The 23,273-nt window shown below is 41.5% G+C and overlaps 1 protein-coding gene across 2 annotated transcripts in view; it reads right to left on the bottom strand.

Moving 5' to 3' along the window:
• Positions 1-1,820: 1,820 nt before the first annotated feature.
• Positions 1,821-23,273, bottom strand: part of LOC148030681 (polygalacturonate 4-alpha-galacturonosyltransferase-like) — a 41,470-nt gene continuing 20,017 nt past the window's right edge. For both annotated transcript variants that reach the window (XM_087687030.1, XM_087687031.1), the window contains exons 8-10: positions 2,865-3,222; positions 2,191-2,778; positions 1,821-2,111 (exon numbers count right to left, since the gene is read on the bottom strand). In XM_087687030.1, coding sequence (XP_087543156.1) covers positions 1,836-2,111; positions 2,191-2,778; positions 2,865-3,222 — 1,222 coding nt within the window. In that variant the 3' untranslated portion in view covers positions 1,821-1,835. The remainder of the gene's footprint in view (positions 2,112-2,190; positions 2,779-2,864; positions 3,223-23,273) is intronic.

Here is a 23,273-nt window from a genome sequence, read left to right on the forward strand (position 1 = left end):
TTCAAGTATGACTCTTCACCTTCTTAGCAGTCTTCATCATCTAGCTCCTCATGTTTCTACATACCACCCATTAGGGAGGCCATGCAATCACACTTCATTGATTGCTAAGGACACAACGTTTGTCATACCTTGTTTATCCTCTTACTTGTTTGAATTTCCTCCAATATCTCCTCTTGCACTCTTCTTGTCATTTTCTTGACTTAATCTTCAATCTTCGCATCTCATAGTCACCTCCACTACCAACTTTTTCTCTAGCCCAACCAAGGGCATGTGCACTTTGGCAAGTGAGCCTTACAAGTCCACATTCTCATTGATGTAGGTACTTCACCCATCATCTTGGCTCTTGGCTTGGCTTGGCGGATGCTACCAATACTATTGAAAAATCTTTGGATACATCTCATAGCTAGGACAATAACTTACGTCCAACCATGTCCCCTAGGTGATATCCTTCAACCCTAGGGGGGGTGACAAAACTATTTGAAAGGTGACAACTCAACTCTACCTAGCACGTATAAAGCCCACTCTCATCAACCAATTTCAAGTTGAGGGGAAAACTGCCCCTATATTTTAGGGTTGGTCTCAACCTAGACTAAGTGACCCATGGCCCATAACCTCTTTTTTGAGAGCCTATATTTCTCCCCATCTCGTTTGCGAAGTTAGGTTGTCACGTTACATAAAATTTATTATTACACCTGTCAAAAGAAGTATCCACCTTGGGCAACCAATGTTCACTGTGACCTTTTACCGCCACATACGGGGATTTGCAAGCCTCTTGCAGAATCCACCTCCAAGTGAGAAAGATAACTATATTAACTTCACTACTTTAGAATTTCTTTTTGGCTTGCCCCGCCCAGGCCTTAATCTTGTGTAGAGGGCAAATATTTTTCTCAAAATTCATATTCAAATTAAGTTCAAATTCAAATGTCCATTTCTGATCCAATCCTTTGTTTTGAACTAAATTATCCATTCCTGTTAAGTCATAGTTGCTCCTATTACTAAGTACAGTTTTTGAGCCCATCAACTATGTTACATCTCAAGCCCAGATCGGCTATACAGATATGATACATTTCCCCTGGAAACAAGAGCATGCATGACATTACACCTTTTAATCTGAAACCATCGACAGTGGACATCTTGCACTTGCCATCCTTATTAAAAATTTGTAAAAAGAACATGAAGAAAATGGTTCAAATTTGTGGATCCCTTCTAGTACAGAGGATGACACGGATTCAGGTAATGTTTAGCAACTAGGCTCTGGACGCATACAATTATACCTCGAAACTCATCCAATTAGCTCCTGAAGTTGAGACTACAAAAAAATGGTGAAGAGGATGCTCTATCTGCCCTGTCATTACTTCCTAAGATGACTAGTGGCTCTCTCTCTCTCTCTCTCTCTCTCTCTCTCTCTCTCATATAGGAAAAGCTGGAATTCAAAATCCCTTGCTTATAGAAAATGGGCTTCAGATGGCTCACCCGAACGTGTGATATTAGCCCATGAGTTGATGTGTTGAAAAAGTGGAACTTTCATTTTCACCCTCGCGCAGCAGATTGATGTCATCTTGTGATGATTTATGTTTACAGGCAAGGTCCTTCACTGTCACACCAAATGGGTTCAGTCAGTGAGTTCTCATGTTTGAACAGTTCTCTGTGATCCGGCTTTCTGGCGGTGGCCTCCGCATATGAGGAGACCAGGTGCCAGCTATGTTCTTCAAAAATACTGGGACTATGTAAGCCCACCTTTTTCTTTTTGGACTACAGCATTCAGACTATGCTTCTTTCTCATTGCCACTCATAATTTAAGGAATTGAGAGGTGCAAGGGAGGATCAATCTCTTTTTACACATTGACATTGCACTGTTGAAGGAAGTAATTGTCATAGTCTACATATTTTCTCCAGGGCGGTTTGTACTTCGACATGGCGAGCTCTAACCATGGCTTCATGTTACCATTGTAATGCACCACAGCAGCCCCTTTAATGTCATCCAGTTCGATATTTGGATCATACCCAAGCCCCAGTACATGCCAGTGTTTGTCAAGGGAATGAGTAAGGTTATAGAAGGTAATCAAGCCAGGCGGTAGTGTCCCTAGCTTCCATAGGTCCCTTTGTTCATTCTGCCACATGCAAACCAAACATTAGCACATGCAAGTGTCCAAAACACTATGAACTTGAAACAAGGGTGGACTAGCTTACCGCATTCTGCCACTTGTGATAGATACCAGTGATATCCCTCTTCTTCCACTCCCTCAAATCAAAAATATTCATTCCATACGCCCAACCACATGCATTAGGATTGAAGTTTGCTGAGATTAATGGATTTGAGAAGTTTAAATACTTATCAAACCGGTGGAAGCTCTCTCCACAGGTCTCAACAGCACCATTGACGTTCCCTTTCAAGTCTATTGACCACAAGGGTGTCAAGTCTTTTTGAACCACAATGTCATCATCGAGAAAGAGAATTTTGTCCAGTTTCGGGTACACCTCAGGCAAATAAAAACGCAAATGATTCAACATGGAAAGATATTTGGGATTCCTATACTTTAAGTTTGATGATGCATCTGCCAGAGTTGTGGGATGATCAGCCTTAAAATAATACTCCTTCATTGCTGCAGTCTGCAGCTGACGTAGGACTGGGCAGTATGAAGCATTCAACCATTTGAAATCATCGATATTTTGAACATCAACAGTGGCATTGCCTGGTGGATTTGCTAAGAACCACATTCTCATTGCAGCATAATTAAGCTTGTCAGTGACGAGGTGAAACACGTGCTTCTCAGGATCCTGCAAAAGCCAGAGAGTTAGTGCTATTTACATATGAGTCAGAAGAAGAGATCGGCAACATAAAATCCTGTTAGCATACAGTGTACCTTGGCATTGAGCACAGTAGAATTGACAACTACAGCTGCTGCAAGGACATTATCTGAAAACACTGCATAATGGAACAAACTTTGATCTTCCAGCTTTTCTTGGCCTGTAAATTCTCTTTCATTCACAGGAAGAAGATTGTACTCAGAGGTTAGCAGCATGGACAGACAATGAAGACCCTTCGGCAGTGTCTTTGCTACAAGCTGTCTGAGGACACTGCTTTGTTTATTCAATGCACGGGCATGTTCTTCTGCAGACTGCAACATGGCACGTAGCTTCTTGCTGACAGCTTTACAGTCATAGTACTGCTCCCTTGCCTTTGATAGTGACTGCCCCATAGACTTTATCTTCTCTGATGCACTGAGATACATACAAACCAGATAGGATCAAAAACTATTTAGATTAGCACCAACCATTTGTAGATGCAATGCTCTTTTTCACTCCCATGACTACAAGCAAAATCCACTGTTTCCATGTCCTGAGAGTGACAAAGACACGGGAAGCCACAAAGTAATGGATTATGGTGATTGTGGAGGCACAACAACTATCCCAATTTTGGCAGAATAGAAAACATCTTTGATACATTAATACCATGATGCAGCCACATGTAAGATCAATGTAAGAAATATGTGACAATGTGTCATCTCAATGGTTCAATAGAACATGCACTATTCTACGCTGGATAACATTTTAGAAAGTACACATGCCAGATACAGACTGCATTTAATGGTCAATCATGTATATGGTGCATGCAGCATGCATCAATTCAAAATAAGCATGTACACGTTGACTAGTGTCCTTAAGATTTGCAACTCTCGAGTTCCTTCAAAATGCAAGCATGTAGAAAGTAAGTCTTCTAGGCCATTTCCATGTGAACCAGACTTCCATCCTTTGTCTAAAGGTACCTGATCTATGTCTTTGTGATTTAGTATATCCTCCAGTTTCATGCAAGGTTGGCTACATCAACCCTATTTGCACCTCCAGCAACAGCAGCTCATGTGGACCTTTCGGCACCTCTATGAGGAGCCTTCATTTCTGCTCAAGCACTGGCAGGCTGCTTATTGCAGCACTTGTTTTGACCATAACACACTCATCCTGTTGATTCACAGTGCCATCGCCTCCTTCAGCACCCTACAGCCTGCACCTTGAATGATAGAGAAGACTTCCTCCACTGCAATAAGCATTCATTTCCGCTCCAACTACATTGTAGTCAGCTTCCTCCACTCCTTAAGCACCCCTTGCATGTTTGTTTATTTCATTCTCATCTCATTTCATTTCATTCTCATTTCTCGAAAATCGAAGCAACTTTCTCCTCCGCTTATTTACATGTCGCACATAGGGCCCATCCTTTTGGCCCTCGTATTGCCACGATGGCACCCTCTATATAGGTCCCCTTTCTTCCTTCATTACCCAAAGTAATCAACTTGATGGGTCATGCAATATAGAAGTGCATCCTTGATATGTTTGATCTTTGTATTTTTGTTACTACTCTTATTCCTCAGCCTGTGGAGGATCTGCCATTGATTCTACTATGGACCAAGCAACTCTATAGGATTAGCTCCATTCTCGAGCTAGGCCCTTTCTTTTTATGAGTCTATAGGATATTGTCTCTGTTCATGTATGCAAGTTGCAAATGGCAACAAAGGTGTGGACAAAGCTCTCTTCCCTCTTCCATCAAAAGACCTTTGGCCACCGTATTACTCTCAAGGAGAAACTTAGAATGCTTTCCCCGTTGATGACTCCTATAAAGGATCACATCAATAAGATGGAGAATATGCAAGCTGAGCTTGCATCCCTAGGCTAGACGATATCTTCATCACATGGCCTTCACCTAGGATATTGTGACTGTTGAGGATTCTTTGGACTGCTACTTCGTTTGAGTTGGTGCTGTGAGAGTGCGCAACAGAAGAAGGAACAAAAACACAAAGAGAAGGAGAGAGCAAGAAGATGAAGAAAGAAAGAAATCTGCACTAACTGAAATAAATGCTGAATACAAATGGAAGGACTGATCAGTCCCTACATGCAGCCCGAGGCATCAATGAGGGCACCAGATCTGGCTGGAAATGATGATGGCAGCAGCAGCACTGGATACGGAGGAGTATGCCTGAAGTTGGAGCAGCAGCATGCAAAAGATGATCTGCCCCAGCCAATGTGCCTGCTATAAGTAGTAGAAAACATGCCAAACTGGCCAACCAGCTGCCAGCTGGCCAACTTTAATGCAATCGGCACCATATAAAAGTGAAAAAAAAAATCAGCTGATGTGGCAGAAATTTCCAGGGAGGGAAGACAATGTCCAACAGGGTGGTACATGCTGGAAAATGCAGAAAATGCTCAAGAAACTCGAGAAATGCACACAAAAATGCCAAAACTCCCATGTCTCCGTCAGACTCTGACAGAGTCCACAACCGAGAGATGACAGACTACAACACTAAAAGTGGCAAGCTAAAAGCTCCTCTTATATCTTGGGAGTGTTTCCAAGCCCAACAATCTCATGTGATGAAGCATGGAAGCCTTGGGCAAAGGCTTCGGGAAGAGATCCACTGCATTGTCCTCAGTAGGACAGTAGGCCACCACTAACTCAAAATCCACGATCTGCTCTCAAACATAGTGTACTGAACCTCAATGTGCTTCATCTGAGCATAAAACACCAAATTCACCGACAGAACGAGGACACTCTGGTTGTCCACACGCAGCTCCATAGGTCCTATCTATAGAAAGCCCATCTCCAACAAACGATAAAGCCAAACTGCCTCCATAGCAGTAGAACAAAGGGCACGATACTCAACCTCATGTAGATGAAAGGGCCACAATAGGCTGCTTCTTACTACTCCAAGAGATAGCGCCCGATCCAAGGGAGGCAACATAACCTATAGTGGACCGTCGCAAATCCACATCACCTACCAAAGTGGAGTCACTCCATCCAGAAAGAGCGGCCCCCTTTCCATGCATGATCCCGTAGGATCAACTCCCTTGTAGATAATCTAGAACATGCAAAGCGGCTCACCACTGAGCTTCAGTAGGAGTATTCATGAAGGAAGACAACAAAGCCACCACAAAAGAGATGTCTGGCAAAGTGTGAATTAGTCATATCAAAGAGCCAACAAGCCACCTGTAATGAGTGACATTACTAAGGGGATCTCCTGCTGCCATAAGCTTGGACTCTAGGTCCATGGGGCTTTAAATCGGTCGACACTCCACCATAGCAAGCTCTAAGAGCAGCTCAAAGATGTACCTACGCTAGGAAATGAAAATGCCTTGTGCCATCTAATAGATCTCCAAGCCAAGGAAGAAGTGTAGGACCCCAAGATCTGTCATGTCAAACTCTTGGCCCAATATCTACGAAGTCGAATCAACCTCCTATGTGTCGCTCCCTATGATAATGAGATCATCAACATACAAGATGACCAAGACGCAAGTGTCCTCCACAATCTTGTAATAAAGGTTGGGGTCATGATATGATCAATGGATGTCACTATCCAAGAAGAAGAAATCAATCCGCAGATACCAAGCCCTAGAAGCTTGCTTCAAATCATAGAGGGCCTTCCGCAACCTATCACCATGGTCCTTCAACTACACAAGAAAACCATAAGGTTATGAGACATAAATCTCGTCCTCCAAGATGCTATTCAAAAAGGCCGACTTCACATTCATCTAATAAAATCGCCAATGGTGATGGGCGACTAAAACCAAGATAGCTCGAATAGTGGACATCACAGCTATCGGTGCGAAAGTCTCAAATTAATCCAACTCTACCCGCTTAGAAAATCCCTTGGCAACAAGCTGTGCCTTATGCTTGTCCAAGGCCCCATCTACAACATACTTGGTCTTATAGACCCACTTCACACCAATCACCTATATAGCACTATGCCACATATCCTATCCAAGAGCCTCATCAACTGTAATAGGCTCATGGTCTTAAAGAATCTATGGCATAAGGGCATAGTTCACGCAGAGTTACTATCCCACCATGCTTGAAGCCGAGTTGACTTACATGGGCCAAGAGATGTATCAAGGAACCGAGTAATCCCTAAATCTTGCATAAGCTACTGATATCACCAAGGAATAGTAATAGGCTCATCCCCCCTACAAAGAAGACTAAGGAGCCTCTAGTACCTATAAAGCACCTACTTGTGGAAGAGACTCCCTCTCACTAATGGAAGGTGGATTCTCTTCACACCATAAAGAAGTCCCCCTCCTACCTCTAACGGCTCAATCCCCCTAGAGAAAACATGAGGAGATAGGAAAGGGATAGTGATACTCAATGACATAGTAGATGAAGAAACCGTCAAGGGTGGAAAGGGTAAAGGTAAGGGAAAAGGGAAAGAAGGGGGAGGCATTGGTGATGAAGAAGTGTCAAGGGGTAGCCTAGAAGAAAGGGGAGGAGCTAATTTGCAGGACGGGGGAGGGGGGCATGTCAATCGAAGACCAAGAACCACTTGTAACAAAAGAACCATCAATTGGATCCTCAAAGGCCACAGCCTCATCAAAGATCACATCCATGCTCACCTCGATCTTTCAAGTCATTGAGTCATAAAGCTAATAACCCTGCATGGTCATACTGTAACCAATGAAGATAAGCTTCTTCGATTTAGAATTGAGGGGCCATCTCAAGCATGGTCCGATCAAACAATACTCTAGATGCTTACTTCAGCCCATAGAGCACCTTCTTATGCCATATATTTACGCATAGCCTTTTGCAACCAGCCTAGCCTTATACCTGCTAACTGAACCGTATACATTATGCTTGATTTTATAAACCCACTTACAACTAATAGTTTTCTTATCCTTAGCTAAGGGTACCAAATCCCAAGTCTTATTGGCTTCTAATGCAGCCATCTCCTCATCCATTGCTGCATCCCAATGAGTATAACCAACAACATCCTCAAAATAAATGGGCTCAACATCCTCAACTACCTTCACCATATAAGCATAATGGTGAGCTACATAATCTCCAAAACCAAATCTTTTAACAAGGTATCAGACCCTGCTTGACCTACGTATTGCTAGATCACTCAATGGAGCATTTACATTACTATATACTCTCCGTGCACCTGAAATCCTGACTGAAGGAATACCAAGCTCAACATCCAAACTCTCTGAACCACTAGAATCTCCATCAAATCCCAAATGACTAGTAGGTATATCATTACCATCCAACACTTTTTTATTTCCTTTGTCTTTATCCGCAATACTTGTAGATCCACCTAAAGATGTGGGGCTACTCCTTAGTCTCGCAGACCAAGGACTAACTATAGATGTAGTATCAGATGATGTTTCTAGTCTACTAAGGCTCCATGATTCTTGCTTTTCTTTCTATACATAGCTATCATAATCATTGTCATCATCTAATACATCACTAGATACATACCAACTGCTCATCTCATTAAAAATAAGATAAATGCTCACTTTGAACTCACCTGTGATAGGATTATAACAACGATATTCTTTCTGCTCTAAAGAGTCTCCAATAAAAATACATTTTTCAGTCTTTCATTAAGCTTCTTTTGCAACTCATTTGTCACATGAACATATGTAATATAGCCAAACACTTTCGCATCGAGCTTCTTGTCTGTAAAGCATTCTTCGGAGGTCATTTCATAAACTATAGCTATGAGAGTTCTATTCATAATATAGACAACAATATGAACAGCTTCAGACCAAAAATGGTTTGACATATTCTTTTCATCCATCAATACACGTGCAACTTCTACAATATGCCTATTTTTTCTTTATGCAAACCCATTTTGATGTGAATTATACTTGCAAGTAAACTCTCTCTTTATCCAATGAGACCTCAAGAAGTCACTAAACTCATTAGAGAGATACTCTCCCTCTCCACCTAATCTCAAGCACTTAACTTTCAAGCATGTTTCTGTTTCAACACTTGTCTTGAAATATTTAAAGTGCTCAAATATATCACTCTTTTCTTTCATGAAATATACCCATAGCTTCCTTGAACAATCATTAATAAATGTAACAAAGTATTTGCTACCACTAAGAGATAGATTCTGTATAGACTCCCAAACATTTGTATGCACAACATCAAGTATATTTCTCCTCACATCTCTCTCATGCGAAAAGGGTAATCTTGTATATTTATCAAACTGACGTGCTCCACACACTTTATGAAATTTTACAACTCTAAAAGTAAGTAACCTTGTAACCAATCCTTTAAACTACATTAACTTCAATATTTCCACATTTGCATGTCCAATATGCTTATGCCATATTTCAATGTTTGCAACCACTTCTTTTCTTTTAGCATACATAGCATCATTCGTTGCAAGAATTCCAACATCTAAAGTGAACACACGATCAACTCTACTTCCTTTTGCAACCAACTTACACTTATCATTAAAGTCTTCTATAGAACAATCTTTTGCATTAAATTGAACTTGCGACCCTTGCTCTACCATTTAGCCAATAGACACCAAATTCTTTGTGATTGATGGCATATGTAATACATCTAATAAACTCTTTGTCTGGCCATCATATCATGCAAGGACAAGCAAACCTTTCCAAAATGTAAAATTGGGTGGCATGACTCATCCTCCATCTGCATATAACCCAGATTTTGCAAGTCTTGCATCTCTCCAAATCATTCAACATGACTAGTCATATAATTAGATACACCCGAATCAACCTACCATACATCATCATATATTCCTTTTCTTGTAGCATATTCCTTTTCTTGTAGCAACATTCATCATATGCTGCATAATAAACAAATGCCCATTTTTGTTTTCATTCTATCGTAAAGGCAACGCATAGTTTTCTTACTGCAATTTACCACTACAGATATCATCCTTCTTAGTATAACAATGGACCCGAATCAATGTATCATACATCATCATATATCTCTTTTCTTGTAGTAAAATTCATCATATGCTGCATAACAAACAAACGCTCATTTTTGTTTCCATTCTATCGTGAAGGCAATGCATAGTTTTCTTGCTGCAATTTACCACTACAAATATCATTCTTCTTAGTATAACAATGGACTGGAATATTACATGTTTTGCCACAATAATAGCAAATAATAGCAGAATTTCTAAAACCTCTGTTCTGCTATCCATCTCTTCCTCTAGAGCTCCCTCTGTCTCTAAAGTTTCCATGGCCTCTTGAAACCTACATTTCGTCAAATTATTGATTTAACGAAGAGAGAGCTCATTTGCATTTAATGAGATTGAGAGAGAGCTAGTGATGCTTTGAATCCTTGTTATTGATTTTTGCATTATTCTAGAATCTTAGGTGCTTTAAATAGTGAGCATTAAGTCATTAAAGAGGGTGCTTGTGCCATTCGTCGAGTTTTCGAGCACTACTTAGATGGCAAGTGCAAGCCTCGAGGATGGCCGAGGCTCCCGAATGTCCAGTTAAGTGACCACTCGGATGTCCGAATCAGACATGCCTAACCACTCACCTTGGACAGCCAAACTTGGGGCCTCGAATAGTCACTCAAACGCTCAAACGGGCACCGTTCCTCCAAGTCCGAGTCTAATCACGGTTGAATCCCTTGAGGAATCCACTCGGACATCTGAATTTACGACTCGGACTGCTGAGTTTGGGACTTGGATCAGTTGTCCAAAACCCTATTTCGACTGATTTTTTACCCTTCAAGGGCTTGTTAGGGCCTATTCCCAACTGACCACCAACCAAGTTGAAGTTTGGACCAGTAGCTGAAGACATAGGATTGTTTATACTCAAAAAATATCAACCTAGCAGTCCGTGGGGGAGCTGAAGGAGCTGACCATTGGCCGCTACTTGGGTAGAGACCCAAGTTGACTCACTTGACTGAGACCACCTATCATGATCCGTACAAAATATAATTTCAACTATTAAGAGTAATCAAACCCCCTCCAAAAGTATCAAGAATAGGAAACTAATTGACGCACTTGAATCCATTAAAGGTCACACTAAGCTATGTAGACATTTAAGCACATATGAAAGCTGGAAAGCTTGATTTTGCACATCGCACATCGAGTTGCATTGCTGGTGCATGAGAGTTGCACATTTGTAAATTTTTGGATGGACAAGAAACACACTAAGGGGGATTAAGCCAAAAATAAACCCACTAGTAGGAGTACAACCTCAAGGATCAAACAAGTGACCCAAAACACCAAGAACAAAGACATAGAGGAAACAAAACCATCACATTGTCAAGAGAAGGAAAGGCTCGCCAAGATTATAGATACATCTTTAGCTGGCTCAGTTGACCTCATACATATACTAGTGGATTAGGAGGCAACTACTATGGCAAGCATCGACTCGAACAAGAACAATCTCAACCTTGACCTTGACCTTGACCTTAACATGGCAGAGCACTCGGATGACATCTAGCAACTTGTTACACAATATGGCCTAGCATAAGAGGATAGTACACCATGGAAGACTAATAGTCAATGTCATAGCTGACCTTGAGAAAGAGAGGAGTCTGACAAGGATAGCATTGCAGCACATTGCAAGTTATAGCCAAGAGCAAAGGGCTTAGAGTTTGCGTCAGGAGGGAGATCTCAATGAGATTCACAGGATCCTAGCCATCTTAGGTAGCAATAGAATGAGAGGCAATGCCGATAAGGAGAGAGCCTTGGAAGCCGACCTTATATTGAGCGAGCTACTCACAAAAAGATTGCTAGACAACACCAGGGCTGAGCAAAGTGGGGTAGCATTGACGGCATCATTGCTAGGTGGGGGCTATGGGAGTTACCCCAAATGCAAGGAGCCAAATGAAAATATCCATAGTTACAAAGCAACTTGATATATACTAGGCATAATGACCCCTATAGCTTTGTCGAGCAGTTTGAGCAAATGTGCAAGGCTAATAACCTCATGGGCCCCAGTCAACGAGCATAAGCATTTGGTCTTTGCTTGGGAGACAAGGGATGGAATTAGTTCACCAGTCTAGACAACGTTGAATACAATAGTTTCACCTAGTTGAAGAATCTCTGCATCAAGAGATTCTCGGAGGCATGATACTCTGATAACCTCATTGTTAAGCTGATGAATGTCAGCCAAAAAGACAAAGACGACATACAAGACTACATCACACAAGTGAGTCTCTATAAGAGGATACTTACAGCTGAGCGACCCAATGAGAGAGCGGTCTCTACCATATTCATTAACAGAATCCGCAATGAAGAACTCTATAAGGCCCTTGCAAGAAACTTGAACATGCAAAGGGATGTGCTTGTAAGAGTCTTTGAGGAGGCCATATGGGTAGATAACTTGCTCAGGAAGGGAGAGAAGCTCTCGGGCTACGCAGCAAGGTAGAAATGTATTTAGGAAAAACAATTAGTGAACAAGCAGTCCCCAAAATGTTGAGATGGCAAGCTCAACACGCATAGACATTGATGATGGACCGCCTGGCTAGATGGGTCCGCACGTCTACACTTAGCACGTTGGTGGTCATTATGATACTCACATGGCCACTGACTTATCACTTATTATATTTAGTTTATTACAGCTATCTACAGCTGGCAAAGACATAGCGCCAGTCGATTAGTGTAGTCGGTTATGCATTGTTTGACTTAGTAGGTCACTTTCCTTTATGTTGTATCTTATCTATACTTTATGTACATTGTATAGTGTGTGGAAGCAGAAGAAGAAACCAGCAAGAAAACGTTTAGGTCTCCATCTCTCTTCTTGTGTTCTTGAGTGAGCTTCCTCTTGTGTATACAATGTGTGTTTGGCGCAACAGCTCCTCAAGCAAATTCCCCATCACGCAATTCTTGACATGGTATTAGAGCCGCGCCACTGAGAGAGGTTGATTTTGAATGCTGAAGTGAAGGAGAAAAAGCAAGGTTCGAGCAAGCAAGCAATGGGTAAGAAGCACTCTCATTCTTCTACTCTCTCTCTTGGATAGTGTCTGTGGAGGTACCAGAAGCAGATTGAGCAAAAATCTCAGATTACCATGAAATTTAGTGTGCGAGCAAATCACTGAATATTCTATAGATAGGCCCTTTAGGGCTTTCCCACAGTTATTTTGGGCGTCTAAGGCTATTTCAGGCCGCCCATTTTAGAGCCGTAAGGTTACGGACAACAGTTTCAGGGTACATTGTGATTTCAGCTATATTGACCGAAAGTAGATGCACAGGTTGCAGATTGGGAATCTGTAATTTTTAAGGCTTTTGCAAGAAGCAAACATAAGGTTTATCTGCAAACAGGTTGCAGATTACATGTACTATTGAGCAATCAGTGAAAAAGGTTGCTTGGTGTATTGTTGTGCACGTGTTGTGAAAGATTGCAAAAGACCTTGTTGTGTTGTATCCTTGTTTGTGATAATGGCAGAGAACAGTGGAAATCCCATTATTGAGAAGCTCGACAAGAACAACTACCCTTCATGGAAGTTTCGTGTGACGAACTTTCTCATTGGAAAGGGCCTTTATGAGTTTGTTTCAGGTGAAGAAAAGGAGCCAGAGTTGAGTATCCCTCCGACTGCAGATGAGTTAAAAGCATGAAAAGAGTGGTATGCGAAAGACAAAAAGGTGATGTACTGGCTGTCTGCAATCATTGATAATACTATGCTGGGATATATCAGGAATGTTGAGACAAAAAGATGATGTATTGGCTATCTGTAGTCATTGAGAGTATGTTTTCAGTAAATACAAAGACCCGAAAGATTCAACTCAAGCAAGAGTTGAATGCCTTGAAGAAAGGGATAATGTCTGTCAATGAGTATGTGTTGAAGATGAGGAGCATTACAAATGCTTTAGCAGCAATTGATGCAATGCCAGATGATGATGATTTGGTTTCATCCACTCTGAGTGGCCTTAACAATGAGAAGGCATGGAAATCATTTGTCACTTCAGTATATGTACGGAAGCCATTTTCAGATTTTAATGAGCTGATCTCTCTCATGATTACTGAAGAGATCAATATACAAGGTAATTCGTCTGAAAGAAATGGTGAACAGGTCCAAGCATTTTACTCAAGTTCAAGAAGGGGACATGGCAGATCCTCTTCGAGAGGCCGTGGTATGGAACATACTGACGATAACCAGTAAAACAGGTTCAATCAACAGTTTGGTGAAATGCAAGTTTCTAGAGAAAGAGGAAACTTTAGAGACAGGGGGAGCTCTAGAGGAAAAGGTGGATGGCAAAACAAAGGCTCTGAAAATTCTGCTATTGTTTGCCGACCAGTCATGTTGAATGGTTTGAAGAGATGCAGGACTTACAAAACCCAGGTTATATGCAGACGGGTGATGATTCATGCCACCCAATTTCACACATTGGAAAGGTTTCCTTGTCCTTATATGATGGCCAGACAAAGAGTCAGACAGTTGTATTACATGTGCCATCAATTACAAAGAATCTAGTGTCTGTTGGCTAAATGATAGAGCAGAGATTGCATATCCAATTCAATACAAAAGGTTGTTTTGTAGAAGATTTTAATGATAAGTGCAGGTTGGTCGCAAAAGGAAGTAGAGTTGGCCGAATGTTCACTATAGATGTTGGAATTCCTGCAATGAATGCTGCTATGTATGCTAAAGGAAAAGGAGTAGTTGCATATATTGAAATATAGCATAAACGTATTGGACATACAAATGTGCAAAGGCTGAAATTAATGCAGTCCAGAGGATTGGTTACAAGGTTGCCTTCTTTTAGAGTTGCAGAATTGCATAAAGTCTATGAAGCATGCCAGTTTGGTAAGCAGGCAAGACAACCCTTCTCGCATGATAGAGAAGTAAGTAGAAAAATACTTGATGTAGTGCATACAGATGTTTGGGGGCCTACACAGAATGTATCTCTTGGTGGCAATAACTACTTTGTCACATTTATTGATGACTATTCAAGAAAGTTATAAATATACTTCATGAAGGAAAAAAGTGATGTGTTTGAGCACTTCAAATCTTTTAAGATAGCTATTGAAACAAAAACATGTTTAAAAGTAAAGTGCTTGAGATCAGATGGAGGGGGAGAGTACCTCTCTAATGAGTTCAGTGGCTTCTTGAGGACTCATGGGATAAAGAGGCAATTTACTTGCAGGTATACCCCACAGCAAAATGGTGGCAGAAAGAAAAAACAGGCATATTGCAGAAGTTGCACGGGCGTTAATGGCTGAAAAGAATATGCCCAAACATTTTTTGTCTGAGGTTATCCATACTGTTAACAGTTTACATTATGAACAGAACTCCCACAGCTGCAGCTCATGGGATGACTCCTGAAGAATGCTTTACTAGCAAGAAACTTGATGTGTCGCAGTTGAAGGTATTTGGCTGCGTTGCATACTTTCATGTGCCAGATGAGCTACGGAAGAAGCTTGATCCAAAGGCAGAAAAATGTATTTTTATTGGATACTCTTTAGAGCAACAAGGGTATCGCTGTTATAGCCCTGTCACAAGTGAGTTCAGAGTGACCAGAAATGTTATCTTTGATGAGATGGGAAGTTCCTATACACCTACTAGTGATGTTTTGGATGATGATAATGATCAGGACAACTATATGCAGAAAGGTAAACAAGAATCACGAAGTCTTAGTGGACGAGAAACATCATCTGGTACTACACCCACAGTTAGCCCTTGGTTTGGGAGACTAAGGAGTAGCCCCATATCTTCAGGTGGATCTATAAGTGTTGCATGGAAGGACAAAGGAAAGAAGAAAGTACTGGATGGTAATGATGCATCTACCAGTCATTTGGGATTTGATGGAGATTCTAGTTGTTCAAAGAGTTTGAATGATGAGCTTGGCATTCCTTCAGTCAAGACGCCAAGTGTACAAAGAGCTCATAGTAATGTAAAGGCTCCATTAAGTGATCCGGTGGTACGCAGATCTAGCAGGGTCAGATACCCTGTTAAAGATTTGGTTTTGAAAGTTATGTAGCTCACCATTATGCTTATATGGTGAAACTAGTTGAGGATGTTGAGCCCACTTGTTTTGAGGATAATGTTGGTCATACTCATTGGGATGCAGCAATGGATGAGGAGATGGTTGCATTAGAAGCCAATAAGACTTCGGATTTGGTACCCTTACTTAAGGGTAAAAAATCTATTGGCTGTAAGTGGGTTTACAAAGTCAAGCATAATGCAGACGGTTCAATTAGCAAGTATAAGGCTAGGCTGGTTGCAAAAGGCTATGCTCAAACATATGGCATAGATTATGAAGAGACATTCAGTCTGGTTGCTAGGATGGCAACTGTTAGGTGTGTGATTGCCTTGGCAACAGCTAAAGGTTGGAGTTTGCAGCAAATGGATCTTAAGAATTCCTTCTTACAAAGTGAATTGCAAGAAGAAGTGTATATGGAGCAGCCAACAGGTTATGAGGATTTAGAGCATCCCACATATATGTGCAGGTTAAAGAAGACGCTCTATGGTCTGAAGCAAGCACCTAGAGCATGGTCTGACAAGATTGGAGAGTCTCTTGTCAATATTGGATTTTGTATTTCTGATGCTGATCACTCACTTTATGTGAGAAAGGGAGATCCAGATTTGGTCATCATAGTCATCTATATGGATGACTTGATTATTACAGGTGACAGTGACAATGGGATTGCTGAAGTTAAGGACTTCTTGAAGAAGAAGTTTGAGATGAAAGATTTGGGTGAGCTGAGATACTTTCTTGGTATTGAGGTGATTAGATGTGATGATGATATATGGCTGTCCCAAAGGCAGTACGGCTTGGATATGTTATCCAAGTATCGTATGACAACATGTAAATCTTTTTCAATACCATTGAAGCAAAATGTGAAGTTGAGTGCTGATGTTGGGGATGAGATAGAAGACCCTACTATGTTCAGAAGGATAGTAGGGAGTTTGATTTATATGACTATCACAAGGCTAGACTTGAGCTATGTTGTTGGCCTTGTCAGTCAGTTTATGCAGATGCCTAGAAAGCCTCATTTGGATGCAATTAGACGTATATTGAGGTATGTGAAGTCCACTTTACATTATGGACTTTTTTATGAGGCAGGTAAGGACGTGCATGTCTTTGGATACACAGATGCAGATTGGGCTGGTAGCATGTCAGACAAAAGATCTACAAGTGGATTCGTGTTTTCTCTTGGTAGTACAGCAATTACATGGAGCAGCAAAAAGCAACCTACAATTGCTTTATCGAGTACAGAGGCTGAGTATAGAGATGCTGCTATGGTAGCATGTGAGGTGGTATGGCTGTAAAAGTTATTAGGTGATTTAGACGTGCAGGGAGATGGTCCAGTTGTCATTCATTGTGACAACATAAGCAACATACAGCTAGCTAGGAATCCAGTATTCCATGCTAGAACAAAGCACATTGAGGTACACTACCACTTTGTGAAAGAGAAGGTACTTGCAAGAGAGATTGACTTGGTATATGTCAACACATAGGATCAGATAGCTGACATTTTCACAAAGGCATTGGGTGCAGAGAAGCTTCGAAAGTTCCGAAGCTTACTTGGAGTTGCAAAGATAGAGTTGAGCTTGAGGGGGAGTGTTGAGATAGCAAGCTCAACACGTGCGGACATTGATGATGGACAGCCTAGCTAGATGGGTCTGTACATCTACACTTAGCACGTTGGTGGTCATTATGATACTCACATGGCCACTGACTTATCACTTATTATATTAAGTTTGTTACACCTACCTACAGCTGGCAAAGACATAGCACCAGTCGATTAGTGCAGTCGGTTATGCACTGTTTGACTTAGTATGCCACTTTCCTTTATGTTGTATCTTATCTATACTTTGTGTACATTATATAGTGTATGGAAGAAGAAGAAGAAACCAGCAAGAAAACGTTTTGGTCTCCATCTCTCTTCTTGTGTTCTTGAGTGAGCTTCCTCTTGTGTATACAGTGTGTGTTTGACGCAGCAGCTCAAGCAAATTCCCCCACCATGCAATTCTTGACACAGAAGACAAGATAAAGGGTAGACTATTGACAAGACCCAAGCTATAGCCGACCTAAAATTGGAGGTAGACAAACTAAAAGAGTCAATACAAAGGCCAGTATGACCTCACATGCAGTGTGTGCACTATGGAAGGAACCACTTGCCTTCTAAATGTCCCAATCTCAGATCAAGGCCTTGTTCCAATTGTGGAAGATTCGGGCATGACATCATGCACTACCAGTTACCAAGACGGTTGCCTTACTAGCAACCTTGTACTCAGCCATACTATTCAGGACTTATGCAACCATATTTCAGAAGGGGAGCCCCTTTAGGTCTCCTGCGCCTAATGATCCAAAACCAATCGTCCCAATGATAGACATTAACTCAATAGGAATCCCTAGACCTCTAGAATCTATTGTGACCCATCCACCAAGCGATGCTCTAGTGCACTTTGTGGAGGAACCATTGGACAAAGATTCTTACTTGAACCCTTATGTCTCTTATGACAAAGAGGGTAATCCCATATTCATTGACTATAGACCTGTGTTGGTCATGGCCTTAAGCAGAGGAAGAGGTAGAGGCCTAGGAGGATCTCAAAACCAAGAGCCCATAGCATGCTGGATGTGTGGCCATCTAGAACATATCTCGTAGAAGAAAGTAAATAGAGAGAAGACCAACTTGAGATGCCTCGAATGTGGAGTCACACACTTGTTTGTTGATTGCCCTAGGCAAAAACCCTCCACTAGCTCGGCAATTATACCATCTGTGTCACTCGGACTCTTTTGTGTTAAGTCACCCGACAACAATGCCACACCTTTTCCCCTAAATGTCATGACACGAACTGGTTATCACTAGCACGTCCCATACCACGGTTTCTCGAAGAAGATTTGCCACGTCCCTTTCCTGATTTCGAGTAAAATGCGTCACCCTGCATATTGATCTCTTCAATAATCACGAGAGAGACCAACTCATCAAAGTTTGAAAATGGCTTCCGTACATATACAGAAGTAACAAATGATTTCCAAGCATTCTTATTATTAAAGCCACCCAAAGTAGGTAAGACTAAATAATTACGAGAGACCCCAACTCATCAAAGTTTGAAAATGGCTTCCGTACATATACAGAAGTGACAAATGATTTCCAAGCCTTCTCATTATTAAAGCCACCCAAAGTGGGTGAGACTAAATCATCATCATTAGGCATTGCATCAATCGCCGCTAAAGCATCTGCAATGCTCATCACCTTCAAAACATACTCATTGACCGACATTTTTTCTTTCTTTAAGGTATTCAACTCTTGCTTGAGTTGAATCTTTTGAGCCTTTGTATTTATTGAAAACATATTCTCAAAAATTGTCCAAGCTGCATATGAAGTTTTTACATTCCTGATATGTCCCATCATAGTATTATCAATGACTACATATAGCCAATACACCACTTTTTTGTCTTTTACATTCCATTTTTTCCACGTCTTTAATTCATCTGCAATCGCCTAGCTTCTTTTTTTCATCTAAAACAAACTCATAAATGCTCTTTTCAATGAGAAAGTTCGTTACGCGAAACTTCCATGAAGGATAGTTATTATTGTCTAGCTTCTCAATAATAGGATTTCCATTGTTCTCTGACATTATCATAAAAATGATGCAAAACAATAAGCAAGTCTTCTGGAACCTTTCATGATAAGTACATAGCATTACACCAAGCAATCTTTTTCACTAATTACTTAACAATACATGTAACCTACAACATGTTTGCAGATAAGACCTATATTTGCTTCCTGGCAGACACCTCAAAAATTATATATTCAAAATCTACAACGTGTGCACCCACTTTTGATGGATACAAGCAGAGTCACAATATACCATGAAACTATTGTCCACAACCTTGCGGCTCTGAAACAAGGTTCGGAACAACCTCAAATACCCAAATATGCAAAATATACAATGCTTTGCTTGCACACTAAATCTCACAGTAATCTCAGATTTTCACTCTACCTCGCTTCCGATGCCTTCACAGGCACTATCCAAGAGAGAGTGGAAAAATGGAAGAGCTTCTTACCAGTTGCTTGCTTGCTCGAATCCTTGCTTCTTGTCCTTTACTTTAGCCTTCAAAACCAACCTCTCTTAGTGACGCCGCTTTGATACCATATCAAGAATCGCGTGGTGGGGAGACTTGCTTGAGCTGCTACGCTAAATGTCTACCATACACATAAAAGGAAGCTCACTCAATGGCACAAGAAGAGAGATGGAGGCCAAAAACGTTTTCTTGCTTGTTTTTTCTTTTTCCACACATAATACAATGTACACAAAATATAGATGAGATACAATGTAAAGAAAAGTAGCCTACTAAGTTAAACAGTGCATAATTGACTATACTAATTGACTGGCACTATAACTATGCTAGTTGCAGGTAGGTGCAACAAACTAAATATAATAAGTGATAAGTCAATGGCCATGTGAGAATCATTATAACCACTGACGTGTTAAGTGTAGACGTCCGGGACTCCAAGCCCATCTAGCCAAGCAATCCATTATCAATGTCCGCACGTGTTGAGCTTGTCATCTCAACATCTATCCCTCCACCATGGGCTCCTAAGGCAATTACCATGTCAATCCCCAGTTTATCAATGCCCATATTTGGATCTGCTATGCACACTTCTCACATCCATGGTCAACACTCTCGGATTACTTTCCAAGTGTGCTCCACTTCATCTTCCTATCCTCCCTATTCACTCTACCTCCATTACACACCTTCTCGATCTCCTAGTACTACAACTCTCATTGCAACGGCCAAAATTTTCTTCATGGATAAGACTCATTTTAACATGTCAATTTTCATTACTTGGCCAAACTTCATGCAACAAGTGCTTAAATCTCAAGGACTTTGAGACCTAGTCGTTTCACATCCGTCAATGGAGAATCCGCATTGCCACAACCAATATTAAGTTAATGCAAGGATTGCTTCCTAGGTTCCACTCTCAATTACAATATTTTTTCCTCGCATCTAAGCATTGGAGTCATCTCATTCACCGCTATGCGGCATAAGATCACACTCAATATGAAAATCTCAATTTTGAGCTTCAAGAGTTTTCCATTAAGAAAGGGGATAATTTAAAAGTCAAATTGGTCGAATATCAACGGTTACTTATCGAGTTTGCCACTACTGGCTCCCTGAAGTCAGACGACAATCAGGTCATGTTCTTCTTGAACAAGTTGCCCCACAAATACTTCCATTTTATCCAACACATTATCTCACTATCTAGATTACTGACCTTCTACGAGTTCGAGTGATAGTTCTTATGTTATGTGAGGTTGCATAATCAAGTCCACAAAAAGTCCTCCACACACATCCATTCAAAGAGATACAAGTTGGTTGCCTTTTCTTCGAGAGGGAAAATCAACAATGGTAAGAACTCACAAGATGCAAAGGCAAGCCAAAACAAGGGTGATACCACTTCCTTCAACGAAAACAAAGAAACATGACCCCTTTGGTGACAAATTCCTTAGAAAAATAGATTTTGCATATATTGCCCGAGGTTGGGCCATGTGAACGAGGAGTATCGTACCAAGACCCAAAGTCTTTGTCAACACTCAAACAAACAAGCTGGAAAATCCGAAAAATCTAAAGCGGAGGACAAGGCCAAGGCAAAAGTGGAATAGAAGACGAAGGCGTGCCAAGAAAATATGGAAACACAAAAAGTGCTAAAAAGTCCTTAATCAAGAAAAAAGGCGCACAAGAAAAAGCGCAAGTCAATACTTTTGTAAAAGAGCGCAACGTGCACCATGATTTATTTTAAGAGCGTAGGGCTCTCACCCGTGCAATTTATAAAGGTAGATGGGCGGTAGGAAGGAAGCTAGCAAGATAGGAGGACAACGGAAAAAATGACCTAGGCTACGGCCGGCCATGTAAAAAAGGAGATAAGAGAATAACCACCCAAAAGGGACTTAGGGTTTCGTATATAAAGTTAAAAAGTAAATGAGAAGCTCATTCTTATGTGTGGCCAAAAGTGACTCTCCTCTTCTTCTTCTTGCTTGCATGCTTGCTTAAGCTTGTACTTGAGAGAGGAAGTGTGAGTGTGAGGGAGTAAGTGTTGTGAGGGTGAGGGACCGGGGAAGAGAAGCTCTTCATCTTCTCGTCTCTTCTTCTCTTCTATTCTCTTCTCTTGCTCGTAGCAATAGAGCTTGGAGCATGGAGCTTGAGGATGGAGCTTGCTTGAAGTTTGCACTTGGATCGTGGAGCTATCGGAGTGCTCGAGAGAGGAGGTAACTCAATCGAGTATGGAGGTAAGCTCACTACACCCGTAGAGATGGATAGCGCATCGGCTATGTGAGAGGTAGCCATTAGTGCTCGACTTGGAACACTTGAATCAATAAGCGGTCCGTGGGTCTTGGCAATTGATTACCTCTACATTTTGGTTCCATTGCCGGGATCAATGCATTCAAGACTTGAGTGCTTGCACGCTTCAAATCGAGCATTGAATTAGGGTTTTTCCCAAACCGGTGCTTGAGATAGATAGGTAGGAAGCGAGGGAGTTTGAAGAGATATTCGATCTCCTTAGCAAGTAAGTTTTTGGTTTTTTGGATTTGGAAAAGCATGTTGAAGTAGTGTAGGTATTTGCATTGTAATTTGGATGCATTAAGATAGGAAAAAACAAAGAAAAAAGAGAAAAACAAGCATTAGGGTTTCTACTACCATAACACAGCAAGAGGGTTTGATTTGTTTGCCGATTTGCATTTTGGAGTTTATTTGCTATTTCATGTATATACAACTCTTCCTCTCCACCCATAGCTTTGATCTGGAAGTGCGTGTAACAAACTGTGACATGAATCGTGTGATTCAAGTGATTTATTGTTGTGTCGACCAAAATCGCGCCGTATTTGGCCCAACGGAAATTTTGGGCCGAGTCCCAGAATCGACCCTCAGCCCACCGCTCGGCCTGTCTAAATCGACCATTTGGACAATTAGTACTCGCCCCGATCAAATCAACCATTCGGCCCATTTTACTTGGATACTTGAAAATTTGGCCCTTAGTCTAACCCCACTTGGACAAGCTGACATTCGGCCCGGCCGAATTCATCATTCGAACATCGGCCCACCTGACTCGACTGCCCTCGGCCATTCGGCCCGAACCCATTCAGACGAACCACTCAGCCCTCGGCCCGGTCGATTCGGCCCACTACCGTTCGGCCCTCAAACAACCACATTTAGACTGGCCAAATTTGACACTCGGCCCAGATCCATTCGGAACTTTCTCATTTGGCCCTCAACCATTCGGACGGGCCGAATCGGACATTCGACCCTTGCAATTCGAGCCTGCTAGGGCGAATTTGGATTTTTTCAAACTTGTAGCATGTAAACCCTAAAACCGACCAAAAGACCATATAGAGCCAAAAGCACATCATAGATCTATCACTAGACTGAAATCTAGAGCAAGTAGTTCAAAACTTGGCTACGAACGGTCCTTCAAATCGCACATGGTATTTACTGTAACAGCCTTGCGGGCCGAGGGAGACTTCCCCCCCTCCCCCCCCCCCGAACCCCTGCCCCTCCGCACCTCCCCCAAGTAAGTTGGAGAGAAAACGCACGCCGTGACAATGTCAAAGTGCAACGATGCGG

This window comes from Lygodium microphyllum, chromosome 10 (assembly GCF_053477565.2).
Source record: "Lygodium microphyllum isolate KBCC chromosome 10, Lygodium_microphyllum_v1.1.10, whole genome shotgun sequence".
Lineage (NCBI taxonomy): Eukaryota > Viridiplantae > Streptophyta > Polypodiopsida > Schizaeales > Lygodiaceae > Lygodium > Lygodium microphyllum.